Below are 24,255 nucleotides of genomic sequence, written 5' to 3' on the forward strand. Positions count from 1 at the left end.
CCAGCCTGTGGGCCAGATTCTGCCAACAGTGTGTGTGTGCGCGTGTGTGCACATATGGCCGCACAGTTTGTATGCACAGATCTAGGAAATACAGTGTGAAGGGATTACATTCTTGTGTGGCACAAGCCTGACCCCCTCTGTCGTCTTACAGTTAGGCTGCTTCACTCAGCTGTAACATTTCGCTGACTCATAAAGTCACTTGGGTTCATAACTCTCAGGACTCCTTCGAAAAACAAGTGATTTGGGGAAATTCAAAGGCTCTCTCAGTTTCTGTATATAGTAATAGTCATCATAGATCCCAGAAAATAAAGTATAACTAAAAAGATATTTTCTGTTAACATTATTTGTTATAGGAAGAGTTACAAGTCCATGAACAAAAATCTTCAGAGTTTTCTAAAAGAGTGGCTAAAATACAGTTTCTCCTTCAAAGCAGTGAAATGCCTCTTGAATTGCAGGTAAGAGAATTTTTATTTAAAAGTTGCAATTAAAGCCCTCTAAAGTAATGTTCCGGGATGCCTGGGGGGTGCAGTTGGTTAAGTGTCCAACTCTTGGTTCAGCTCGTCATCTCAGGGTCGTGAGTCCTGTGTTGGACTTGCACTCAGCTGGGTGTCTGCCTGGGTTTCTCTCTCCTTCCCCCTCTGCCTCTCCCCCTGTGCATGCTCTCTCTCTCTCTCTCAGATAAATAAATAAATCTTAGAAAAAATAATGTTCATAATCCAGAATTCTAAATCTTTAAAATAAAATAAAATTAGAATCATTATTTAGTTCACCTTTATTCAATTCCTATGTTGTCTAACTAAATTTTTGATAGTTGGCATAGTTCATTATATCTGTTTAGAATAGGTATGATTTTTGTATTGTTTTATTCCCATTTCACTTATTTCCAGGACTCTTGTGTAGAGGTACAGATGTTGCCATGCTTCTATGTAAAGTAACAAGGGTTTCCTCTGGAGTGTGTTTTGGCCATAGGAAGGAGAATATGGCTCAAGTGATTCTGTGTTTATTAATTGCTGCATGGGGAAGCAGGGAGATTGCCCCAACTGTGATTTTCTATTGTGTGAAGAGATTTGTTACAATTTTATTTAGATCAGAGTGCATAGTGGCTGAAGAAGAGCTCTAAAGTCAGACTTTGTGGTGAGGTCTTGGCTTTGCCACCTACTAGCTTTGTGATCTTGGGCAAATCATTTAACATTCTAAATCCTGTATTTTGTACCTAAAGTGCTTACCACAAAGCTGTGCACATAATAAACAGTAAATGCTGGCTGTTTAATTTTTACTATATATTTTCAAATGAGTGCCATGCGATGGCACCTCAATTGATATGCTAGATAAAACTTGTTTAAAGGGGAAGGATTCAAATTAGTCCTTTGGGAAAAGATAGGATGTCAATCAAAGTTTTTCATGTTATTCTTTTTTAATTAATTAGTTATTTATTTTTAAAGGTTTTATTTATTTATTCATTGAGAGACACACAGAGAGAGGCAGAGACACAGGCAGAGGGAGAAGCAGGCTCCACGCAGGGAACCCGATGTGGGACTTGATCACGCCCTGAGCCGAAGGCAGATGCTCAACTGCCGAGCCACCCAGGCATCCCTCATGTTATTCTTTTTTAAATGATTTGAATTGTATCAGTGATGTAGAACAATGAAGAATTAATTTCACATTGAAATGAAGCAAAGTATCAACTCACTCTCTAGCAATGCAGTTGTCTTAAAATCTAGTTAAATAAAGTCCCCTACAGACTTACCACATGTCTCATGATTTCAGGTCATGGAGTCTTCCATTTTAAACAAGCTGGAGAATGTAAAAATGCATTTAATAGGAGAATCCAACTGCTCTGCACTCAGTGGCAGCACAGCTGAGCTAAGGGAGGATCTTGACCAAGCCAAGACCCAGATGGGAATGACTGAGTCCCTCTTAAAAGCGCTGTCTCCTTCTGACAGCTTAGAGATCTTTACTAAACTAGAGGTATGTCCCAGTTTCTCCTCTCCTACGATTCAGATTTATTTTCATACTTAACTCTGATGACTTTGGCCTCTTGAGGTTAATAAAAATAGTTACCAAAAAATGAGAGTCAGGGGAAAAACTCAGAAAAACAATTTGTGTATATTTAGCAGTATCACCTTTGAATTGCTTTGTGGATGGTAATTATTTGATATTAAATTGCATTGTGTTATACATTTACTGGCTAAGATAAAGCGAATCCACCCCACAGAATATCATTTAGATTTTTACAAAAAACAATGGAGATCTATTATGGTTTGTGTAAATTGAGCTCATTTTGAGACTTAATGGTTGTTTGTTTATGTATTTAGGAGATACAGCAGCAAATCCTACAACAAAAGCACAGTATGATGTTACTTGAGAATCAAATAGGTTGTCTGACTCCTGAACTCTCTGAATTAAAAAAGCAATATGAAAGTGTCAGTGATTTATTTAATACTAAAAAAAGTGTCTTGCAAGATCACTTTTCTAAGTTATTAAATGGTGAGTGCAATGTTTCTCTTAATTGTTTCTGGGAATCTGGAAGTATCAATAAGTATTGTGAACATGAAGGCTTGTCTAAGCTTCACTTACAAATGGTTGCAGAGATTCTAGTTAAGGAAAGAGATTTATTTATTTATTTATTTATTTATTTATTTATTTATTTGGGATTCATTCAGCTAAATCTGTCATGGGGAAGCACTGACTGATCTATGCCTGTCATAAATAACATCTATATCTTTCAAGCCCCAAATATTTATTTCATGAAAGAAGGTCACCGACATCCTCACATTTGACCTGCTCACTGTGGTGAGTGAGTCTGGGGATTTGTCTGTGAGCAGGCTGCCCCTGCAAGTGTCTTTGGATCTCCTATGTGCTTGGAAAGGAGGTTTGGTATAGAAAATATACTACAATTTGGGGTGCTTGTGGGATGTAGTTAAATGTCTGACTCTTGATTTCAGCTCAGGTCTTGATCTCAGGGTCATGAGTTCAATGCCCCGTGTTAGACTCCATCCTGGGCATGGAACCTCCTTAAAAAAAAAAAAAAAAAAAAAGGCTAAAAAAAAAATGAAGAAGGAAATATACCACAGTTATTCTTCAGAATCTTCAAAATTGGGTTTCAACTTATTACCACTTTATACAATGACTAGTAGCCATGTCACAGGAAGCAAGTTTCAAAGTCTCTCACTTTAACAAGGTATCTCAAGTCTCCCTTGAATGAATACAATTTCTTTTTTTTTTTTTTCCTGCAGATCAGTGCAAGAACTTTAATGACTGGTTTGGCAACATTAAAATGAACCTTAAAGAGTGTTTTGAATCATCAGAAACAAAAAAAAATGTGGAACAAAAGCTACAAAAACTTTCTGTAAGATATATATACATATATATGTATATATATAAATCTTAATCAAAATTTATCGAAACTAAAATACTAGAGGCAAAGAACTGTATTTAAGTAGATGAAATAATTACTTTGGGGGCACCTGGGTAGCTCAGTTGGTTAAGCATTTCATGCTTGATTTGGGCTCAGGTCATGACCTCAGGGATGTGGGACTAAGCCCCACATTGGGCTCCATGCTGGGTGTGGAGCCTGCTTAGGATTCTCTCTCTCTGTCTCCGTCTCCCTCTTTCTCTCCCTCTCCCCTCTCCCCACTTGAGCTCTCTCTCTCTTTCTTTCTTAAAAAAAATATAAATAAAAAGAATTACTTTGACTTACTAATTTCTCTACAATGTTTCCAAACAAGTGACTTTTCCCCAAATATTTTGAAACTCCATATTTACTGGGTAAGGGTGAGAGTGACTTAAACAAGGTCTATTTTCACACCTATTCTAAGATGCTGTTTGACTTAGTGTTCACTGGTAAATCTAGTCAAGTTAAAATTATATTTGTTAAAAAATAAAGGTCTTATCTAATGTGGACTTTGAAATCCCTTTACTTTCTTGAGAGAGAGGTCTCTTGACTTTTTATTGTTTTTTTCTGAGTAATATTTCCTTTAAAAAAATCTCAGTGAACTTTAAATCAGCTGGCTGAAGTGTAGTAGAGGGCAGCCCAGAATAAAAGTAATGTGCATAGGGGCATTTAAAATGCTTATGGCATCCTTAAATCTTGATCACTTTAGGCTAGATTATCTAGTACTTTAGTGTTGATGATTAGTCATGCTCTCAAGCTTCTGAGTAGTGCTGAATGTTCTCTGTTTGAGTCCTTGCTTTGATGATACTGTTCTTTATTGATAGAATTGCCTTTCTACTCTCTTTTTTAGTTTAAATTCCAACTTTTTTTTTTTTAGTTTTTTTATTTTTTGCCTTTAATTTTGCCCATTGTATGAGTCTTAGCAATTGATGCTCAAATCTTGAAACATAAACATTGAAATAAAATTCTGATTTGGACAAAGTTAGATAGAGAATCATGTATTTAGTTTTACATGTTGATTAGCAGAAGGGAGTAAGTATTTAGAAGCTGAGGAAAGAAAAATGCTGCTTTCCCAATCTTATTCCTAATGACTTTCATGGTGGTCCTGCATTATTTTGCTTGATGCTATTTCCAATAAGTCAGATGTATACACACATTCTACAACTAATAGAAATCATCTTTTGATCATTTGCCATTGAAGTTAGCCGTATTTACATAGCTCTTCCTCTAGTGGATGTTTAAAAGGTGGCATGTCCACATACGGACTTGGAAAAGTGATAGAGGCCATGCTTCAACTTGCCAGTAGAGCATCATTGAGTTTCTGTCTTTCTTAAGGATTTCTTGACTCTTGAAGGAAGAGGCAGTAAAATACAGCAGGTGGGAACTGTACTGAATCATGTGAAGAAGCATCTACCAAAAGCACATGTTAAGGAGCTTAACAGTTGGATTATAAATCAAGAAATTGAATTGGAAAAGATGGACTCCATTTGCCAGACCCAAGCAAAGGAGCTTAATGACCACTTGCAGCAGCTACTGAGGTAGGAAATAAAGGTGATATTCAAATAACATGTTTTCTAATGGTACCTTTATGTGTTCAGTGCCTCAGTACAGCTAGCATTAGGATATACAATACATAGAAATTTCACAAATAAAATACATATTTCCAAATCTAAGTTTGTCTCTAGGAAGATAGAAGTCAAGAGAATTCTTTAAATTATCTAAAATGGTAATAGTTAAGGGGAGAGTCCAACAGTGTTTTCTGTTTGTTTCCTACTTTTTATGATACATTTGTGTAGCTCATTGCTTTATAGAATCCCACTATAATGCAGGCTGGTATTGTTCAGATTTTAATGTTACAAATTAATTTTTCTCTAAAGAATAATAAAAAAAGGTAGTAAAAACCTGATTAGCTTATAAAATTCATGCTAACCTTCTCTTCTTAGAACACTTTTTGCTTATTTTATATTTTAACATATGTAATGTCCTTTTAGACTCCAGGATGACCACAGAAATCTGAGCAAGTGGCTGACAAGTCAGGAAGAGAAATGGATAGAAATGGAAAAATCAGGAGAGAAAACTGAGCTTTTTTGCGAAGCTGTAGCTGGAAAGAGGTATAGCTGATCTTGTATGAATTTATTTTCTGCTAACACAGTTTCTTACATGATGTTGTGGCTGCTATAAACTTTCAATAATGTTTGGAATTTACAGGGAACAGTTTGAATCTATGGCCCAGTTGAACAGTTCTTTGAAGGAATATGGGCTCACTGAAGAAGAAGAAATAATAATGGAATCAACACACTTGATTGATAGATATCAGACATTTTTGAGACAATTATGTGAAATTGATGAAGAGGATAAGTTACCTCCTACAGAGGACCAGAGCTTTAATGATCTTGCACATGATGTCATTCATTGGATAGCAGGGATTAAAGAGTCCCTTATGGTTTTGAATTCATCTGAAGGCAAAATGCCACTTGAGGAAAGAATCCAAAAAATAAAGGTATAACTGTGGAAACTAAATTTCAGAGGTCAAAGTGAACAGAGTGAACTCTAATTTTTAAAAGATTTAGAGGAAAAACTGCAAAGATTTGTTTCTTAATGGAAAGCAGCAGGATCATTGTGGAATGGTTGAAGCATTCAGGTGACTGAGCTTACAAGATAGAAGGGCTGTGATGTATCTAAAATTATTTTAAAGCAGACAGAAGAGAGAAGGCATATCCTCTTTGTAAGGGCAGTGCCTATGGGGCTATGGTGGTGGGAGTTTGCTAGGATATAAAAAGAATATATGTCAGTACAGAGAGGCATCAGCATTATCAAGGCCAGAGCTGGAGAGGAACTCTTCTTCAAAGTGAATATGTATGGTTCATAAAGGTTATTAGATATCGAGTGTGCCATGTGGTTCATAAAGGTTATTAGGTGCTGAGGGAATTGCAGAGGGCAGGGGAAACCTCCAGCTCCTTCCAGCCCACTTTTTATCTAAGGAGAGATTCAATAGACATGGCTAGTTAAAAATACAGGGGACAAAAAAAAAAAAATACAGGGGACAGAAGCATATGTGCTCAAAAGGAACCCAGAAGGATTGAAATTACATTAATCAAAACATTATTGCAGGAGGAAATGGTGATGAACAGTGAGCTATAAGGGTTGATGAGGCTAACTGAAGTGATTGGGATTATATGTGAAAGGTTTTCCAGGGGAAGTGAATCTGGAGTAAGTAGCATTTCCAATAAGGGAGGAACTTGATTGTTTAGAGCAAAGGAGGGAAGGAGAACAGGGAATGGAAATTAATTATGTAGTGGTGGAGGGATAAGAGTTGACATGGGGCACTGCATTTTCCTGTGGAAAGCTGTAAGTCTCATCTTGAGTATATAAAAATGTTGTGTTTGGGTTGTTACCCTGACCCTCTATCTATAAATAATGGAATGGATAGGAAGAGGGTTTGGGTCTTTTGGACATATATCTTATTTGAAGGCAGTTGAAAATCAAGAGGAGAGCAGAAATGCAAGGACATCAACCTGAAAAATATTTATTGAGAATCAATTCCATAAATGTGAAGGAAATATTGTCTTTTGGGCATATTAAAAGATAATTTTGAAATTTCTGCAATCAGAATCTAAATAAAAAGATATCATATGTACTTTCCCTATATTACGCAAATGAGGTTCTACGATCTTTTTTATTTAACTCAGGAAATCATTTTACTAAAGCCTGAAGGGGACGCTAAAATACAGACCATCATGAGTCAGGCTGAGAGCAGCAAGGCTCCGTTGGCTCCAAAGACCCTTACTGATATCAAGAACCAATGGGACAACACACTCCATTTAGCCAACACATATCTAAGGTAAAGGGCAATGCCTTTACTTTCATGACTTTTCATTGCACAGTGAAGCCATAACAAGTATGTTTTGTCTGCCTCCTGGATTTGTATATAATATCTATTGGAGAGAAAAAGTCGGTAATGTCAGGGGCATCCACAATGTCAGAGGCAGAAATGAAGATGAATAGTTCTCTGGATCAGATAGGAAGTACAGTCATAGCTCTATGGCAGTGTTTACTTTGGCTGGTTCATCAAACATGGAATTCTTGGTAACAAATTAACATTGTCTATGATTCCACTTTCAACACTCTGCTTCTTACCAAAAACCCCTTCCCCCAGACAATTTCAGTGTCTGCATGGTATTACTGTAGAATAATTATGCTTTTAAAAATATATTCTAAGAGATCCTTAAATGTGTAAACCTTGTAAATGTTGTCTGAATTCAGTGGACATAATTCTGGTGAAAATTCTTAATTCATATGACATCTCAAATGATACATTTACTGTTTATTTATTTATTTTAAAAGATTTTATTATTTATTTATTCATGAGAGAGAGAGAGAGAGGCAGAGACACAGGCAGAGGGAGAAGCAGGCTCCATACAGGGAACCTGATGTGGGACTTGATCCTGGGTCTCCAGGATCAGGCCCTGGGCTGAAGGCGGTGCTAAACCGCTGAGCCACCGGGGCTGCCCCATTTACTGTTTAATGGAAATGGGAATTTTATATTTTTTCTAGGAAGACAAACAGATCAAAACTAAATTTAAGTTATAGAAAGTACAAACCAATATACTGAATGATTATTTATTTTCCTTACATGAGAAAGAAAAATATAAGATTATATAATTCCATTTAGGTATAATCAGTATAATGGTTTGGAATCTGAATTAGTAAGTGTTTGTTCTTGGGTCGAATTATGGAACAAAAGTTTTTTTTAGTAATACTGCAAATAACGTCTGTCTTGATTTCTGGGCTTAACTTAATGCTACCTAGAATTCCATAATGCCAAAAAAGTCTTTGGGAATCATTTATGTTAGTGTTATTTTATTTTTAAATTTTTATTTATTTATTCATGAGAGACACAACAGAAAGAGGCAGAGACATAGCCAGAGGGAGAAGCAGGCTCCATGCAGGAAGCCTGATGTGGGATTCTATCCCGAGATTCCAGGATCATGCCCTGAGCCATAGATGCTCAACCACTGAGCCACTCAGGCGTCCCATTATTGTTATTTAATGTTTTTTATTATAATGTATGTTGTCCTATAGTATGTGAAACACATTCCAACTTGCTAAGAGTCGTCATTTCTAAAATGTTTGTTCAACGTAGCCATCAAGAAAAGCTTCGACTAGAAGGAGAGAAATATTTGCAAAGCAAAGAGGACCTGAGGTTAATGCTCACAGAACTAAAAAAGCAACAGGAAGCGGGCTTTGCTCTGCAACATGGTTTGCAGGAGAAGAAAGCCCAGTTAAAAATTTATAAGAAATTCCTCCAGAAAGCACAAGATTTGACATCGTTGCTAAAAGAGTTAAAGTCTCAAGGAAGTTACCTATTAGAGTGCACTAAAAATCCCAACTTCAGTGAAAAGCCTTGGCTGGAAATAAAGCATCTCCACGAAAGTCTCCTCCAACAGCTACAGGTGACATGGTCAAATTGAAATTTTAAATGACTGTCATAATTATGCATGATTTTGTCATATTTGTATATGGAATGATTTTTTGTTCTCTTGGAAAATCAAGAACTTTTAACATTTGATTTATCATTTTTAGATATAAATATTAAATCCTCAAGGATGGAGGAATCAATCCATCAGTTTTGTGCTAGAGGAATCCATTGCATATTGTTTGATGATGACATTTTTTCTCATCCAAGTTCTCCTTTTCAGTAGTCAAAGGGTTAAGATTTTTAAAAAGATTTATTTATTTATTTGAGAGAGAGAGAGAGAGTACATGTGTGCATGGGATCAGAGGTGGGCCAGGGGGATAGAATATCAAGCAGACTTCTTGCTGAGATGGGAGCCAATGCAGAGGTCAATCTCATGATGGAAGCCAAAACCAAGAGTTGGATCTTTAACCAACTGTGCCACCCAGATGTTTTTAAGTATCTGTCTGAAAGTGATGCTGTCAAAGTGATCCATACATCCATGTATCCATCATCTATCCTTTGGAATAATTTACAGCTGATCCTTAAACAATGTGGGGGCTAGGAGTGTTGAGCCCCCCTACAACTGAAAATTTGCGTATCACTTTTGACTTTCTGAAAACTTAACTGCTGATAGCCTTCTGGTGACCGGAAGCCTTACAGATAACATAAACAGTCGATTAACACATATTTTGCATGTTATATGCATTACAAATTATATTCTTACAATAAAGTAAGCTTTATTGTAAAGGAAAGAAAATGTTACTAAAAAGATCATAAGAGGAAATACATTTACAGTACTGTACTACAAAAGACCTGTGCATAAGTGGATTCATACAGTTCAAGGCCACGCTGTTCAGGGTCAGCTGTACATTCATTATTTGGTATAAACCTCATCAGTTTCCCTCTCTTGAGTGGTCTACAGTGAAAGAGTTAAGAGATCAATGTCAGCTTGCCATGAGGGAGTATATTCTCATGAGAATTGTCTATAATTCTTTGCATACTGGAAGTTAGATTAAATGTAAGGATTATGTGGATAAGAAATCCTGCTAATACAGATTCTAGGACATGTGCAGAGGTAAAGAGATACTCACTTGACTGTAAGTTGTTGAGTTTAATAATTATTACTTTCCTGATCAGATATGGCTACCCTATTTTCTTATTTCAGGAATAGAACTTGAAGATGGGTTTGCTCTTGAGTTAGGATTACTTTTTCCTAACACACAATGTTTGAATTTAATTCTTAGGAAAGGAATGTGAGGTTAGGCTGATCTCATATAGTCTCATTTCCAACTGTGGATATTTGGTTTTACTAAGAAGGATAATTAAGGGAGCCACTTTATTATGGGTATTTGTGATTTGATGATATAATTTGAAGCGTTTATGTTTTGTAAACCTCTTAAGAAATAAATTGTCTTCAGGAATGAAATGAAGGCAGAAAATCATGGGATAAACATGTGATTTCAATAAGCCATTTTTTGGGGGGAGGAGTTGATTTTTCATTGAAATACCTTAACTACTAAAAACTTTACTTAAGAACTCTGGACAACTTATGGCCCTATTCCTGTTTCTAGATGAAAACTCATAAAACAAGTGTTTGTGAACAATTTATTTTCTGAGTGAGAAAATTCAGAGGCATAATTGGTGAATTGTCAATGGTTTTATTTTTAGGATTCTGTGCAAAAATTGGAAGGTCACGTTCAAGAGCACCACTCATACCAGGTTTGCGTCACAGATCTGAATACTGCATTGGACGATATCTCCAAGGAATTTGCCAGTTTTTCTGATAAGCCTGTGGATCAAATAGCAGTTGAGGAAAAAGTGCAGAAACTGCAGGTATTAAATAGTGTCTGGACATGATGGACATCAAAACAAAATCAATATTATTTACAGTGAACAAATCTGCATCTTTAGTCAGAAATCCAGTTATTCTTCAGAAGAGTAAGATAATTAAGGTTCTGACTAGTTGTAGAGAATGGTAATGTTATTCTTTAGTGACCAAGTCCATTTATAATTTGAATTGAACATTTTTCTGCACTGCAGACCATCAGAGACAGCTCTACCCATGACCAGTCTATACCTCCTGGAGATCTTTGTTTCAAAGACAGCACAGTGATTCCAGGAGGTACTACTGGGAAGTCAAAAAATATATCTGATGCCACAAGACCAAGGGGGGAAATCCTTCAGTTTTGCATTCTTTATCAAGGGTGGATGGGAGTTGTATAATTTTTACCTCATTTTTATATGCATGGTCTAAATTAGAGCTCTCTCCAGGTTAGAGCTTCCAAAATCTTCTTCCTCACTCCAACAGCACCTAGCCTCTTAAAATGAGGATCACAGCCTTTTACCCACATCCTTAAAACACCTTCCTTAAAAAAAAACAAAAAAACAAAAACAAAACAAAACAAAAAAAAAACAAACCTTCCTTAGATTCTCACTCTTTGCTTAGCCAACATAAGCAAGCCTGAGAGCTGTCTTCTAGAAGAAAACAAAGTAAAGCATTTTTTCAGCTACTTCTTTGATAGCTCCTTAACTGGAGATTCCGTGGGGTGAGTCTCAGAGCAGCATTGCTGGCATAAGTGTGGGAATTCTTCATCTCTTTCTCTTTTTTTTCTTCCAGTTTTTAAACTTATTTAAGTAATCTTTACACCCTACATGGAGCTCAAACTCACAACCCTGTGATCAAAAGTCTTATACTCTTCCACAGAGCCAGCCAAGTGCTCCCTCATCTCTTTCTTTTTGGGACCTGGGAATCAAGCAAACCTTCTCCTCCATGGCCTGAGATTGTGACAGCGCTACCTCCCTTTTTAACAGTGATCATTTGACAGATGTTAAGGGCTCATCATGTCCAAGGCACTGTTTGGGTGCATGGATAACTGTTTGGGTGTTAGACATGAGCCCAGCTCAGGCTTCTCCTAAAAAATTAACATAGAACCTCTATTATAGGTAGAAGGAATCTCAGAGGCCATTAAGTTCAGGCGCCTCATTTTATATCTGGTAAGCCAGGTTCTAGAGACATGAAGGACTTACAAGGTCACCTTGGTGACATAACAGAGTAGGGGCTACAGCTCAGGTCTTCTGATTCCGCTGGACATCTCTATTTGGATGCTGTACACTTATCTGTAGTTTAGTATGTCCATAAAACAACTCATCAACTTCCCTTTCTCCATCTCTCACCTCCTTAACCAATAGGCCTGCTTTTTCTTCTGTGTCCTCTGACTCTGTGAATATCTCTACCATCTCTCCAGGCTTCACTCAGAAACCTGGCTATCCGTCCTTTCCCAGACTCCTCAATCTAGTCAGAGACTAAGTGCTGTCTCTTTCATCTCTAGAATATCTATAAAATGTATTCCTCCTCTAAGACCCCTGTTATTGCCTCTTTAGATCAGGCTCTCACCTCACATACCCCTGCATTAATTTCCAAATGGGCTCTCTGCCTGAACCTGCCACCATCTCCATGGCAGTGCCCCCATGGCTGCACCCCGACCATTCTAAAATGCGATCTGGAACTAACTCCCTTCTTCCAGCTTAATATATTTCAATGACCTGTGCATATTTGTTAGCATAGATCTCTTCACATTCTATTACAATTGTCTGTTTATTTCTGTGTCTCTCTCACTCTTAGAGTTATCTGTTTACTTCTATGAGGAACCTGACACAACTATATTTTATTCATCTATGTATCTTCAAAACCTATCATAATAAGGGTGCATGGCTAGCTCAGTTGGTGGAGCATATGATTCTTGATCTTGGGGTTGTGAGTTTGAGCCCCACATTGGGTGTAGAGATTACTTGAAAAATTTTAAAGATGAAAAAAACCTGTCATAATATTTGCTGCTAGTTGAATGAATGAATGAATGAATGGATGAATACTGTATAGTCTATTAGGATAGTGACTAACAAATACTGTATAGTTCACCTAGTAACTTTAAGGCTTATTCTATTTCAACAGTAACGTCAGTAACCACTGAACACATTAGTTCCTTAATTTCCTTTTAAGTCTTGAGTTCTCAAATCAGCCTGATCTGTTCATGCATTGAGTAAATATTGATTGAGTTCCTGCTAAATTTAAGATATTGCATTAGCTAGATTGATTTAAGCTTTGCTCTGAATGGTAAATATTAATACTAGATTCATGCGGGTATATTCTAAATGATTTTTTAAAATTCTTTTCAAGCTGTATCTTGAACAAAATATATGCTTAGCAAATATATGTTGACTGCCTCCTATGTTCTAGGACTGCGTTGTGAGAATTTTCTCTGTTACTTCTTATAAACTTCTAGTATCTTATACAATCTGTGAGGGATTTTGATCTGGGATGCCACATTGGTTTAAATTTTGCCCAGAGTTTCTTCTTTGTGATATGAATTGGTGAATTTTTTATACTTTCCACTAGTGGAGGAGAATCCTCTGGGATTTACAAAAGCCTATTAACTCTTGTGACCATTGAATGGAGGTACTTTTTGTGACAATCTTTTCTCCACTTACAGGAACTAGAGAATAGACTCCGTTTACAAGATGGCATATTAAAGAAGATTTTAGCTTTAGCAAAATCCATCAAGCAAAATACATCTTCAGGAGGACAGAAGATTATTAAAGATGATATAAAGTCACTTAAGTGTAAACAAAAGGATTTGGAAAACCGGCTTGAATGTGCTAAGCAGGAGTCAGAAAATTATCTCAATAGCATTCTCAAATCAGAACGCTCAACGGAACAGAAAGAAAAGTTTCCTCTGCCAGGCAGAGAGAAGGAGGTCACTTCTGATGTGCAGGAGCCCACTCAGGACTCAGCTGTGCCTGAAAAGTTTGAAGAAGACCGAGAAATAAACAAGGTAAGTGCTTGTGATTGCATCTCTAAGGCATCGTGGCTGAGAATGAAGAGGTGTTGGGCTCTGAAGAGAGGGTGGTGAATCAAGCCTTCTGATTTCATAATTAAACCCTCAATGCGCTGGCTATTTATGATGCCCACTTGTAAAAAGAGCCCTTAGAAAACTGTCCAAGATTTCAGTGGTGAAATATTACTGTTTAATCTGTTAAAATGTCAGTCATCAATTTAGGTTGATTATTCTCTCTGATATGTAATCAGGTACAGTTTCCTGGGTCAAGAGCACAAAGGCAAATTAGAAAAGGCAAAAGAAAAGAAAGTGTGTTCTACCCATTTTCTGAGAAAAAAATTCCCAAGAACCCTACTTTTTTTTCTTTTGGTTGATTTTATAATGAAATCAGAGAGTGTTTGAAAGGATAGGTTCCTTTCGTTTTCTTCTCCTGTTAACCCTATCCTGCAAATGCATTTATAAATGTTGTCAGATCATTTGGTGTGAGAACATCAACATTCAGGTTCCTCATTTTCCCCTGGGGAGAAGAAAAAAGAATGCTGTTTTGTTTCATGCTGACCAACCAAATGGGTACATTTTCCTATGGCTCTTAAAGTTCTTTCTCACTGGTTAAAGATTGAATGGAAGAGGTGCAAAGAACCATCCAGTCACCCATATTTGAAAGCGTCTTCCTGATAGGCAGCCTCTCAGAGTCCAGGGTCCAGTGTGAGAGTAGCAAAGGATAGACCATTTAGGTGTGAGTTCTCATCTCAGCTTTTTATGGAGTACGTGATCGATAGTGATGAAAAGAATGTACACTTCTGTTGTTTTAAAACAGAAATGCACGGGGATGTTTGGGTGGCTCAGTCAGTTAAGTGTCTAACTTTGGCTCAGGTCATGATCTCAGGGTCCTGAGATTGAGCCCCATGTTGAGCTTCCTGCTCAGCAGGAAGTGTACTTCTCCCTTTCCCTCTTCCCTCCTCCTGCTTGTGCTTTCTTTCTCTCTCTCTCTCAAATAGATAAATAAATAAAATCTTTTAAAAAACCCAAAATAAAACAGAAATGTATGGAAGATTATAGGAAACAGCATTCTCTAGGGTTGGTAAAATAAAACCAGGTTAAATGCCAAAGGAGCACCTGTCTGGCCATGAGAAAAGACTTATAAATCCCACAAGCAGTGTTAGATATTGCTAATGAAAATGTCTTAAAGAATGAAGGGCCCATGCATGTAACTCTTGAATTATGTGAATAAAAGAAACTTTTTTTAACAGTATTAAATAGCAGTAGATAAGTAAAAAAGAAAAAATATCTGAGTGCTTTCTATCCTAATACATAATGTTGCTAAAGGGAATTGCTAAATAACTTTTAAAATTAGCTTCTCAGACCCATTTTGGCTGTGAGCTCCCAAAATTTAATAGAGCATATTGAAAATTAAGTAAAGATCATAATCCAATAAGAGTTTTTATAATTTATTAAGCTTTTACTTAGTCTTGAATGATGAATTCTTTATAATTTATGGTACTTCATTAAAATATTTTTAGGTAAAACAAATATATTGTAATATACATTTTTATTTAATTTGTGATGTCTTGTGTAATGGTCAGAAGATTCCTGTGTTTGTGAAGGAGGAGATAAGCTACTTTTAAATCTAAAAAAATGATAGGGGTACTTAAGTCTTCAAATAAATGTCACTGGTTTGAGATAGAGGAAGGTGGTTCTAATTTTCTAGCAATATTTTATTATGACTTTTTACTCTTTTGTGTTATGAAACTTTTTTTTCCCCCAGCATTTGTACTTTTATTTTCCTTGCCCTAAAAACTGGCTGTATTAACTTTATTTTATATAACATTAGACTGTGTAGACCACGAACAATTTTAATGTTGAACAGCTACTAAAAGTGTTCAAAACATGTGTAAGACACAAGTGTAGAAGCTTAAACAGGAGTCTCTAAATAACATAAAAGCATAGTGTACTGAACTCTAAGTCTGATTAATCAAAAACTATTGTGATAGTGAAAATAAGCACTTAATTCATTAAAAATGTTTATTGATGCCTCTTTTGTATTAATCATTCTGCTAGAATAGGGGCATACAGTTATCACAATTTAAAATTTAACACTAATTAGGTATTTAATTAATGCTAATTTCACATGCCTTTTTGGAATCTGGAGGAGCTTTTATCAGATTATTTAAAATCGCCTCCAGAAGAATTTTTAGGAAAATTTTCTTTTTTTTTCTTTTTAAGATTTTATTTATTTATTCATGAGAGACACACAGAGAGAGGCAAAGACAGAGGCAGAGGAGGAAGCAGACTCCATGCAGGAAGCCTGATATGGGACTCGATCCTGGGACTCCAGGATCACGCCCTGGGCTGAAGGCAGGCGCCAAACCGCTGAGCCACTCAGGGATCCCCAAACATTTTTATTTTCTTCTACTTTTTACTTTAGTAAGTTTTATTTGATCTTAGAGTTTTGTTGAAAGTATGATTGCATTTTTCAAAAATTGCCATTATAGCATGTATGTATTTGAATCCCTTACCAAGAATTTCATTTTAGATGAAATTTAGGGGATAACTTATATATGGACCTTCAGCTGACTTTTTCTTTAATAACAAAATATTAAGGCAAACCTGGAGGCAAAAGAAATTACAACATGCAGACTGAAGGGTTATGATGCTTGTGATCCAGTATCATAGTATTTTTGTAGAAGTGAATTTCTTTCTTAAAATTTTTTTAAAGATTTTATCCATCCATTCATAAGAGACACTGAAAGAGGCAGAAACATAGGCAGAGGGATAAGCAGGCTTCCTGCAGGGACCCGATCTCAAGTCCCTGGGATCATACCCTGAGCCAAAGGTAGACACTCAACCACTGAGCCACCCAAGTGCCCTTAAAAGTGAATTTCTAAGAGTTTTTAAATATTAAAAGACAGAACTGCCTTCCACTTCCCCTTCCTTTTTTTTTTTTAATTTTTTTTTATATAACATTTTTTTTAAATTTATTTATTTACGATAGTCACACAGATAGAGAGAGAGAGAGAGAGAGGCAGAGACACAGGCAGAGAGAGAAGCAGGCTCCATGCACCGGGAGCCCGACGTGGGATTTGATCCCGGGTCTCCAGGATCGAGCCCTGAGCCAAAGGCAGGCGCCAAACCGCTGCGCCACCCAGGGATCCCCCACTTCCCCTTCCTGTATAGATGAAGTGAATAACACATTAGGATATGATAAAAATTGAAGACTGACTAATCTCTTCATATTTTAAGGTATTCAAAAGGGAAATAATAAAGAAGGAAAAAAGAAAAGTAATACATTCTTTGTTATTATTCTGAAAACTCACAAAGCAACATTACAAATCAACTGGTATTAAAGACTCTTGCCCCCTCCTTCCCAACCTACATGACATAATTGCTCCTAAAAAAAAAAAAAAAACAAACCTTTTGTCTATAATTACTTCTTTGAATTCCTTGTCATTAGGTGTAATTGTTAGTATGTCTGAGTTGTTTTTTGTTCTTTTCAAAAATTTCTGAGCATTTGTAATTTCAATGATTAAGAAGGCATCCATAGAGAAATTCTGGAAAGTAGATGGTCACAGATACAGGCAAAATATGCAGGGTGTCCAGCTCTAGGTGAGTGACCAAAACACAGTACTGGAATGAGAAGGAAAACCACTTACTGAGTAGAGAGATTTCAGTTCTGGAGTAAATGATGTCTATTTTTGGTGTTGTTTATCCTTATAACTCAGTAAAAAAAAATTCTAGTAGGACACATAGTTGGGCCGAATGCCAACTGTGTCTTCAGTGTGCACTACTTTGCTCTTTTTGGCCCATAATCAAATCTTACTTCTTACTCCAGAAGTATTTTTCATAATCCAAGATTTATTCCTTAACAGGACAAGTGACTGACATAGTGTACATAGTGTTGACATCTATGAGCAGCATGCATTTGGGAATATGTTCTGAAGTTCTGAAATCTTAAGCTGAGGGACCTTAGAAACTTTTTAAGCTAGCCCTTGTATTTCAAGTGAAGGAATTGAAATCAGAGATATTTATTGGCCAAGTTCATATTCCAGCAGCACTGGGACTAGAACCCATGTCCTCTACCCAACCTGATGCTCGTTTGCTTATCCCACCCTTTTATTGAATGTATTATGTGGGTTGTTCATTGAAGCCTTATATATGCTAATGTGCACTCTGACCTCAGTGGACCTCTTGCTGTGTTCTTGTGCCTATTTTGAACCTTCTCTACTCTCAGTAAACCCAACCAAAGCCTGTTGCTGTCATTCCTCGCAGATGTCTGCTCAACAACAGCTACATAGGCGGATCCTCAATTTCTTTCTACTCTATAACCCACAGATGATTCATCTTAACAAACAAAAACTAAATAAAATTCTTCTTTTTTTTGTCTAATATGACTTAATCTACACATCTATTCTGTAAAAATGTATTGAGCAGACAATGAGAGTTCAATGGTGAGCAAAAATAGACATGGTCTCTGTTCTCATTGAGCTAATCTAGAGGAGGAGGCATACATTAATCAACTAATTAACTAATAAGAACCTGATTACAGGAACTTAAATGAAGGAACACATTTCCGTGGTAGTCTGCAATAAAGAAGTCTGACCTGAGCTGTAGTCAGGGAGAGCTTCTCTAAGGAAATATTTTAACTGAGCCCCGAAGGGTGGGTTGGAATTAACAGAGCTCAGGGCTGAATGTTGGGAGCATTTTTGATAGAGGAAGCAGAATTTCCTCTTGTGGTGAGAGACAGTCTGAGGAGTTAGAAAGGGTGGAGGACAGAGGAGAGGGACCGGGCGGAGGCCTGAGAAGTAGGCAAGGCTGGTTGAGTCACAAGTGCCCTACAGGTCATGTTAACATTGTAGACATTATGTTAACACAAAGAGGCAGCCGCTGAGACTGTGTTGATCTGCCTTTCAGTTTGTCTCTAGTGGTGAAGATGTATGTTTATCTTTAAATTGTTTTTCACTGCTTCATATTGGAGTGCTTTAGAGAAGAAAGGAATATATCCTCTAGTCTTGTATTATACTATCCTACTGTTGGCAGGTTACAAGTGATAGATTTAGGCTTCTCACTTTCCAGAATTACTATAGGCATGGGGCCACTGCCCCTGAATGGGAAAGGGGAGAGTGAAGCTAATGACAGGCTTACTTCTGCTGGCTGTGTTTATTTGTTTGCTAAGCCAGATACAGTGCTCCATTATGTAAAGCCCACTGTTTTAAATGTTGACCTAAAAGGTTTACTTTGTGAATTAAGACACCTTTAGATGAGAATATCATGGCCCTGCCCTTAAGGAGAGTTGATGATATTCTTTCTCTCACTTCTTATTTCTTTTTTCAAATAGGCCAAACTCTAAGGAAAGATATGTGGTTGAAGAAAAAGTAACATTTCTTTAAAAATAAACATAGTGGGCAATATAACTCGGCCAGTCTTCTGATACAATGGTCATTTATCCACTTTAAATTTATCAACTTGGGGAATCCCTGGGTGTCTCATTGGTTTGGCGCCTGCCTTTGGCCCAGGGCGCAATCCTGGAGTTCCAGGATCGAGTCCCGTGTCGGGCTCCCGGCATGGAGCCTGCTTCTCCTTCTGCCTGTGTCTCTGCCTCTCTCTCTCTCTCTCTCTCTCTCTGTCTATAATAAATAAATAAATAAATCTTTAAAAAAAATTATCAACTCTAAGAATTCCATTTATGCTCAGAGACTCAATATGTACACTTATTATACTGTTTAAAATTATACTTTTGGGGTCACCTGTGTGGCTCAGTTGTTAAGTGTCTGCCTTTAGCTCTGGTCATGATCCAGGGTCCTAGGATTAAGCCCTGCACTGGGCTCCCGGCTCAGCAGAGAGTCTGCTTGTTCTTCTCCTTTTGTCCTCCCCACTTGTTCTCTCTGTCTCTCTCAAACATATAAATAAATAAAAATCTTTTAAAAATTAAAGTTATACTTTTCTATGAGTTTATTCTAATTAAATTTTAAAAGTTTTAAGAGAAATTCTAGGAATAGTGGGGAAGGAAAGAATAAGATGTTCAGGGGCTTAGAGGTCATCAGGACTCATGAGAGGCCATGTTTTGAATTGGATACTCCATAATAGACACAAGCCTTTGAAAAGTTTGTACCCCAGAAGAAAGGTAGACCAGAAAATCTCTAACCCAGAGAAAGGACTAGGACTAAAGGTGGAAAGAAAAGGTCTCTCATGAGAAATCTAAACTAAACCTATATCTCAAATAGGTTTGGAGTCCAAATCTATACTACTTGTATTTTAGAGTAGCTCAAATCAAGAAATGAACATTAAATTAACCTTTGTACGGGGCACCTCAGTGGCTTGGTCAGTTAAGCATCTGCCTTTAGCTCAGGTCATGATCCTGGGGTCCTGGGATCAAGCCCCGCATCGAGCTCCCAGGTCAGCAGGGAGCCTGCTTCTTTCTCTCCCTCTGTTCCCCACTCCCTCCCCCAGCTCATGCTCTCTCCCCCACCCCTCTCTCTCTCAAATAAATAAAATCTTAAAAAAGTAGACCTCTTCTTTAAAAAATAAATTAATAAGATCAGTCCCTGTATCTGTCTATCATCTATCTATCTATCTACCTACCTGCCTGTCTCCGTGGTATACTTGGAAGAAGTAAGCACAAATCCACATGAAGGGGTCATTTTATCAATCATGCCAAAGGAATTCCCACAGTGAAATTAAAAAAAAAAAAAAAAGCCTGATATTGAGTTAGTATCAATCAATCAATCAATCAACCAATCAATCAATGAAGAACTCTGGGACACCTGGATGGCTTAGTGGTTGAGTATCTGCCTTTGGCTCAGGGTGTGATCCTGGAGTCCTGGGATTGAGTCCCACATCACTCCCTGCATGGAGCCTGCTTCTCCCTCTGCCTATGTCTCTGTTTCCCTCTGTGACTCTCCAGAATAAATAAATAAAATCTTTAAAAAAAAAAAATCAATGAAGAACATAAAGTTGCAGTTCACCAGGGAAGAGGCCTCATTACTACAAATGAGAGGAATTACTACATTAAGAAAGTGAGATAATGCAGCAATCTGAAATATAATATACAATAATAAAATGATTAGTGATCTAAAAGATGGATTTGAATCATAAGGATGGATAAAATACTATGAGAAAAAAAGGTAGGATTTGAAAAAGAACCATATGGAAATTCAATAAATAAAAAATTAGTAATTGAAATTAAGATTGCTCTGGCCAGGTTAAGCAGCAAGCTTGACTCAGATTGAAAGTAATTAATTATCTAAAATATATAACTGAGAAAATTACCTATAATTCAATACAGAGCTGTAAAGAGATAGAAAATAGGAAAGAAAGTCTAAGAGACCCAGAAGATGTACTGACATGCTCTAACACAAGTCTGATAGGAGTTCTAGGAGGAGAGAGTATAGAGGATGGAGGAAAAACAAGCCTGGGAATTTTCAGAGTTGAGGGAAAGTATGAATTCTCAGTTTCACAAAGTATAGAGAGCCTTGAACAGGCTAAACAATAAATCAATAAAGCCAAAAAGAAGTATCTCAAAGGCAACCATATTAAAAACAATTATGTTGACAACATATTTCTCAGCAGAAAGCCAGAAGGCAATGTAATAGCATCTGCAAAGGGCTGGGAGAAAGTTATTAACCTTATTCAACTTTGATACCCAGTTGAACTATCATTCTGGAGTGAGGCAAAATACTTAAATTTTCTGACAAAGACTGAATTCATCTATCACAAAACTCACACAGAAGCATATTACAGAAGAACTTAAATGTGAAGAGAAAAATGTTAAAACCTTTGTAAGAAAATATAAAGAATATTTTTATGATCTCAGAGTATAGAAGACGTTCTTAAACAGGCCCTGAAAATAGAAAATAGAATCCAAAACAGGAAAAGTCTGTTAAATTTGACTGCATTAAAGCATTAAATTCTTGTTCAACAAAAGACCTCACATATAAAGTTTAAAGACGATCTACTGGAAAGATAATCATTGCAGTGAAAAAAACTGTTAAGAGATTAGTATACAGAATATGAAAATAAACACCAAAAATCACAAATCAACCCAGTAAAAAATAGGAAACAGATATGCAAAAGTAATTCATAGAAGATTAAGACTCATGGCTAATGAGCATGAGAATAGCTCAGTTTTTGTTTTTGTTTGTTTGTTTTATTTTATTGTGTTCAATTTACCAACATACAGAATAACCCCCAGTGCCCGTCACCCATTCACTCCCACCCCCCGCCCTCCTCCCCTTCTACCACCCCTAGTTCGTTTCCCAGAGTTAGCAGTCTTTACGTTCTGTCTCCCTTTCTGATATTTCCCACACATTTCTTCTCCCTTCCCTTCTATTCCCTTTCACTATTATTTATATTCCCCAAATGAATGAGAACATATAATGTTTGTCCTTCTCCGACTGACTTACTTCACTCAGCAGTTTTTGTTTTTTTAAGTATTATTGACATATAATATCCTTTTAGTTTCAAGTATACATTATTGTGATTTGATATTTATATACATTATTAAATGATTCCCAGGATAACTCTAGTTATCTATCACCATACAAAGTTGTTACAATATTATTGACTATATTCATTATGCTGTATATTACATCCCTATGACGTACTTATTTTATAACTGGAAATGAGTACTTCGTAATCCCCTTTACCTATTTCACCCAACCCTCCAAGCCCTCCTCACTCTGGTAATCAACAGTATCTACAAGTCTCTTTCTGTTTTGTTTTTTAAGATTTTATCTATCCACTTGAGAGAAACAGATGGAGAGAGGGAGAGTATGTGCACACATGAGCACATCCACAAGTCGGGGAGGTGAGCAGAGAGGGAGAAGCACTGGGCAGGGAGCCCGCTATTGAGCTTGATTTAGGACCCTGTGATCATAACTCGGGACAAAGGCACTCCTGTTTTGTTTTTTGTATTTTGCTTTTTTTTTTTTTTTTTTTAAATTAAGTAAGCACTGTGCCTTGTGTGGGGCTTGAATAATTAATGTCAAATCAAGAGTTGCATGGTCTACCAACTGAGCCAGCCAGGTACCCCTCTGTTTTGTTTTTTAGATTCCACATATAAGTGAAATCATACAGTATTTGTCTTTATCTGTGTGACTTATTTCACTTAGCATAATACCCTCAATGTCCATTCATTTTGTCACAAATGATAAGATTTCATTCTATTTTATGAGAGAGCAATATTCCATTGCATATATAGACTACATTTTCTTTATCCATATCTATTGAGGGACACTTATGGCTTCTATACCTTAGTGGTTGTAAATAATGCTGTAATGGCATAGGGATATGTATCTCTTCAAATTGGTGTTTTTGTTTTCTTCAGATAAATGCCCAGAAGTGGAATTGATGGATTGTATGGTATTTTTACTTTTAAATTTTTGAGAAACCTTCATGATGTTTTCCAGTCACTGAACCAATTTACATTCCTATCAATAGTGTATACGGGCTCCCTTTTCTCCTCGTTTTAACCAACATTTGTTATTTTTTGGCCTTTGTAATAATAGCCAATCTAACATGTGTAATATCTTGTGTTCTTTTTTAATTTTATTTTATTTAAATTCAATTAATTAACCTATAGTATATTATTGTTTCAAAGGTAGACTTCAGTGATTCATCAGTTGCATATCACACCCAGAGCTCATTAGATCACGTGCCCTCCTTAATGCCCATCACCCAGTTACCTCATTTCCCCTCCCACTTCCCCTCCATCGACCCTCAGTTTGTTTCCTGTAGTTAAGAGTCTCTAATGATTTGTCTTCCTCTCTGATTTCATCTTACTTTATTTTTCCCTCCCTTTCCTTATGTTCCTGTTTTGTTTCTTAAATTCCACATATGAGTGAGATCATATAATAATTGTCTTCTGTTGACTTATTTCACTTCGCATTATACTCTCTAGTTTCATCTACATCATTGCAAGTGGTAATATTGCATATTTTTGATGGCTGAGTAATATCACTGTGATTTTGATATGCATTTCTCTGATGATTATTGATGTTGAACATCTTTCATGTGCCTATTGGTCACCCGTATGTCTTCTTTGGAAAAAAATGTGTATTCAAGTCCTCGGCCCATTTTTAAAATCAGGTTATTTTATTTTTTAAAATATTTTATTTATTTATTCATGAGAGAATAAAGGATGAGGGAGAGAGAGAGGCAGAGACACAGGCAGAGGGAAAAGCAGGCTCCATGCAGGGAGCCGGACGTGGGACTTGATCTGAGTTCTCCAGGATCATGCCCTGGGCCAAAGGCAGCACTAAACCGCTGAGCCACCCAGGCTGCTCTAAAATCAAGTTATTTTAAATAAATTATGTAAGTTCTTTGTATATTTTGGCTGTTGACCTGTTATTGGGTATATGATTTGCAAATATCTTCTCCCATTCAGTAGGTTGCCTTTTTGTCTTGATAATTTCCTTTGCTGTGCAAAAGCTTTTTAGTTTGATATAGTCCCATTTGCTTATTTTAGTTTTTTTTTAAGTTTTTATTTATTTATTCATGAGAGACAGAGAGAGAGAGAGAAAGAGAGAGAGGGAGAGAGAGAGAGAGGCAGAGACACAGGCAGAGGGAGAAGCAGGCTC

At 36.7% G+C, this 24,255-nt stretch overlaps 1 protein-coding gene across 4 annotated transcripts in view; it reads left to right on the forward strand.

Moving 5' to 3' along the window:
* The window catches only part of SYNE2 (spectrin repeat containing nuclear envelope protein 2), a 268,443-nt gene that overhangs the window by 94,681 nt on the left and 149,507 nt on the right, over positions 1-24,255 (forward strand). For all 4 annotated transcript variants that reach the window (XM_038544908.1, XM_038544909.1, XM_038544910.1 and 1 more), the window contains exons 34-44: positions 354-455; positions 1,768-1,968; positions 2,316-2,487; positions 3,237-3,349; positions 4,730-4,932; positions 5,386-5,505; positions 5,603-5,894; positions 7,084-7,235; positions 8,538-8,847; positions 10,521-10,685; positions 13,340-13,681. In XM_038544908.1, the coding sequence (XP_038400836.1) occupies positions 354-455; positions 1,768-1,968; positions 2,316-2,487; positions 3,237-3,349; positions 4,730-4,932; positions 5,386-5,505; positions 5,603-5,894; positions 7,084-7,235; positions 8,538-8,847; positions 10,521-10,685; positions 13,340-13,681 (2,172 nt within the window). The remainder of the gene's footprint in view (positions 1-353; positions 456-1,767; positions 1,969-2,315; positions 2,488-3,236; positions 3,350-4,729; positions 4,933-5,385; positions 5,506-5,602; positions 5,895-7,083; positions 7,236-8,537; positions 8,848-10,520; positions 10,686-13,339; positions 13,682-24,255) is intronic.

Source organism: Canis lupus, chromosome 8 (genome assembly GCF_011100685.1).
Source record: "Canis lupus familiaris isolate Mischka breed German Shepherd chromosome 8, alternate assembly UU_Cfam_GSD_1.0, whole genome shotgun sequence".
Lineage (NCBI taxonomy): Eukaryota > Metazoa > Chordata > Mammalia > Carnivora > Canidae > Canis > Canis lupus.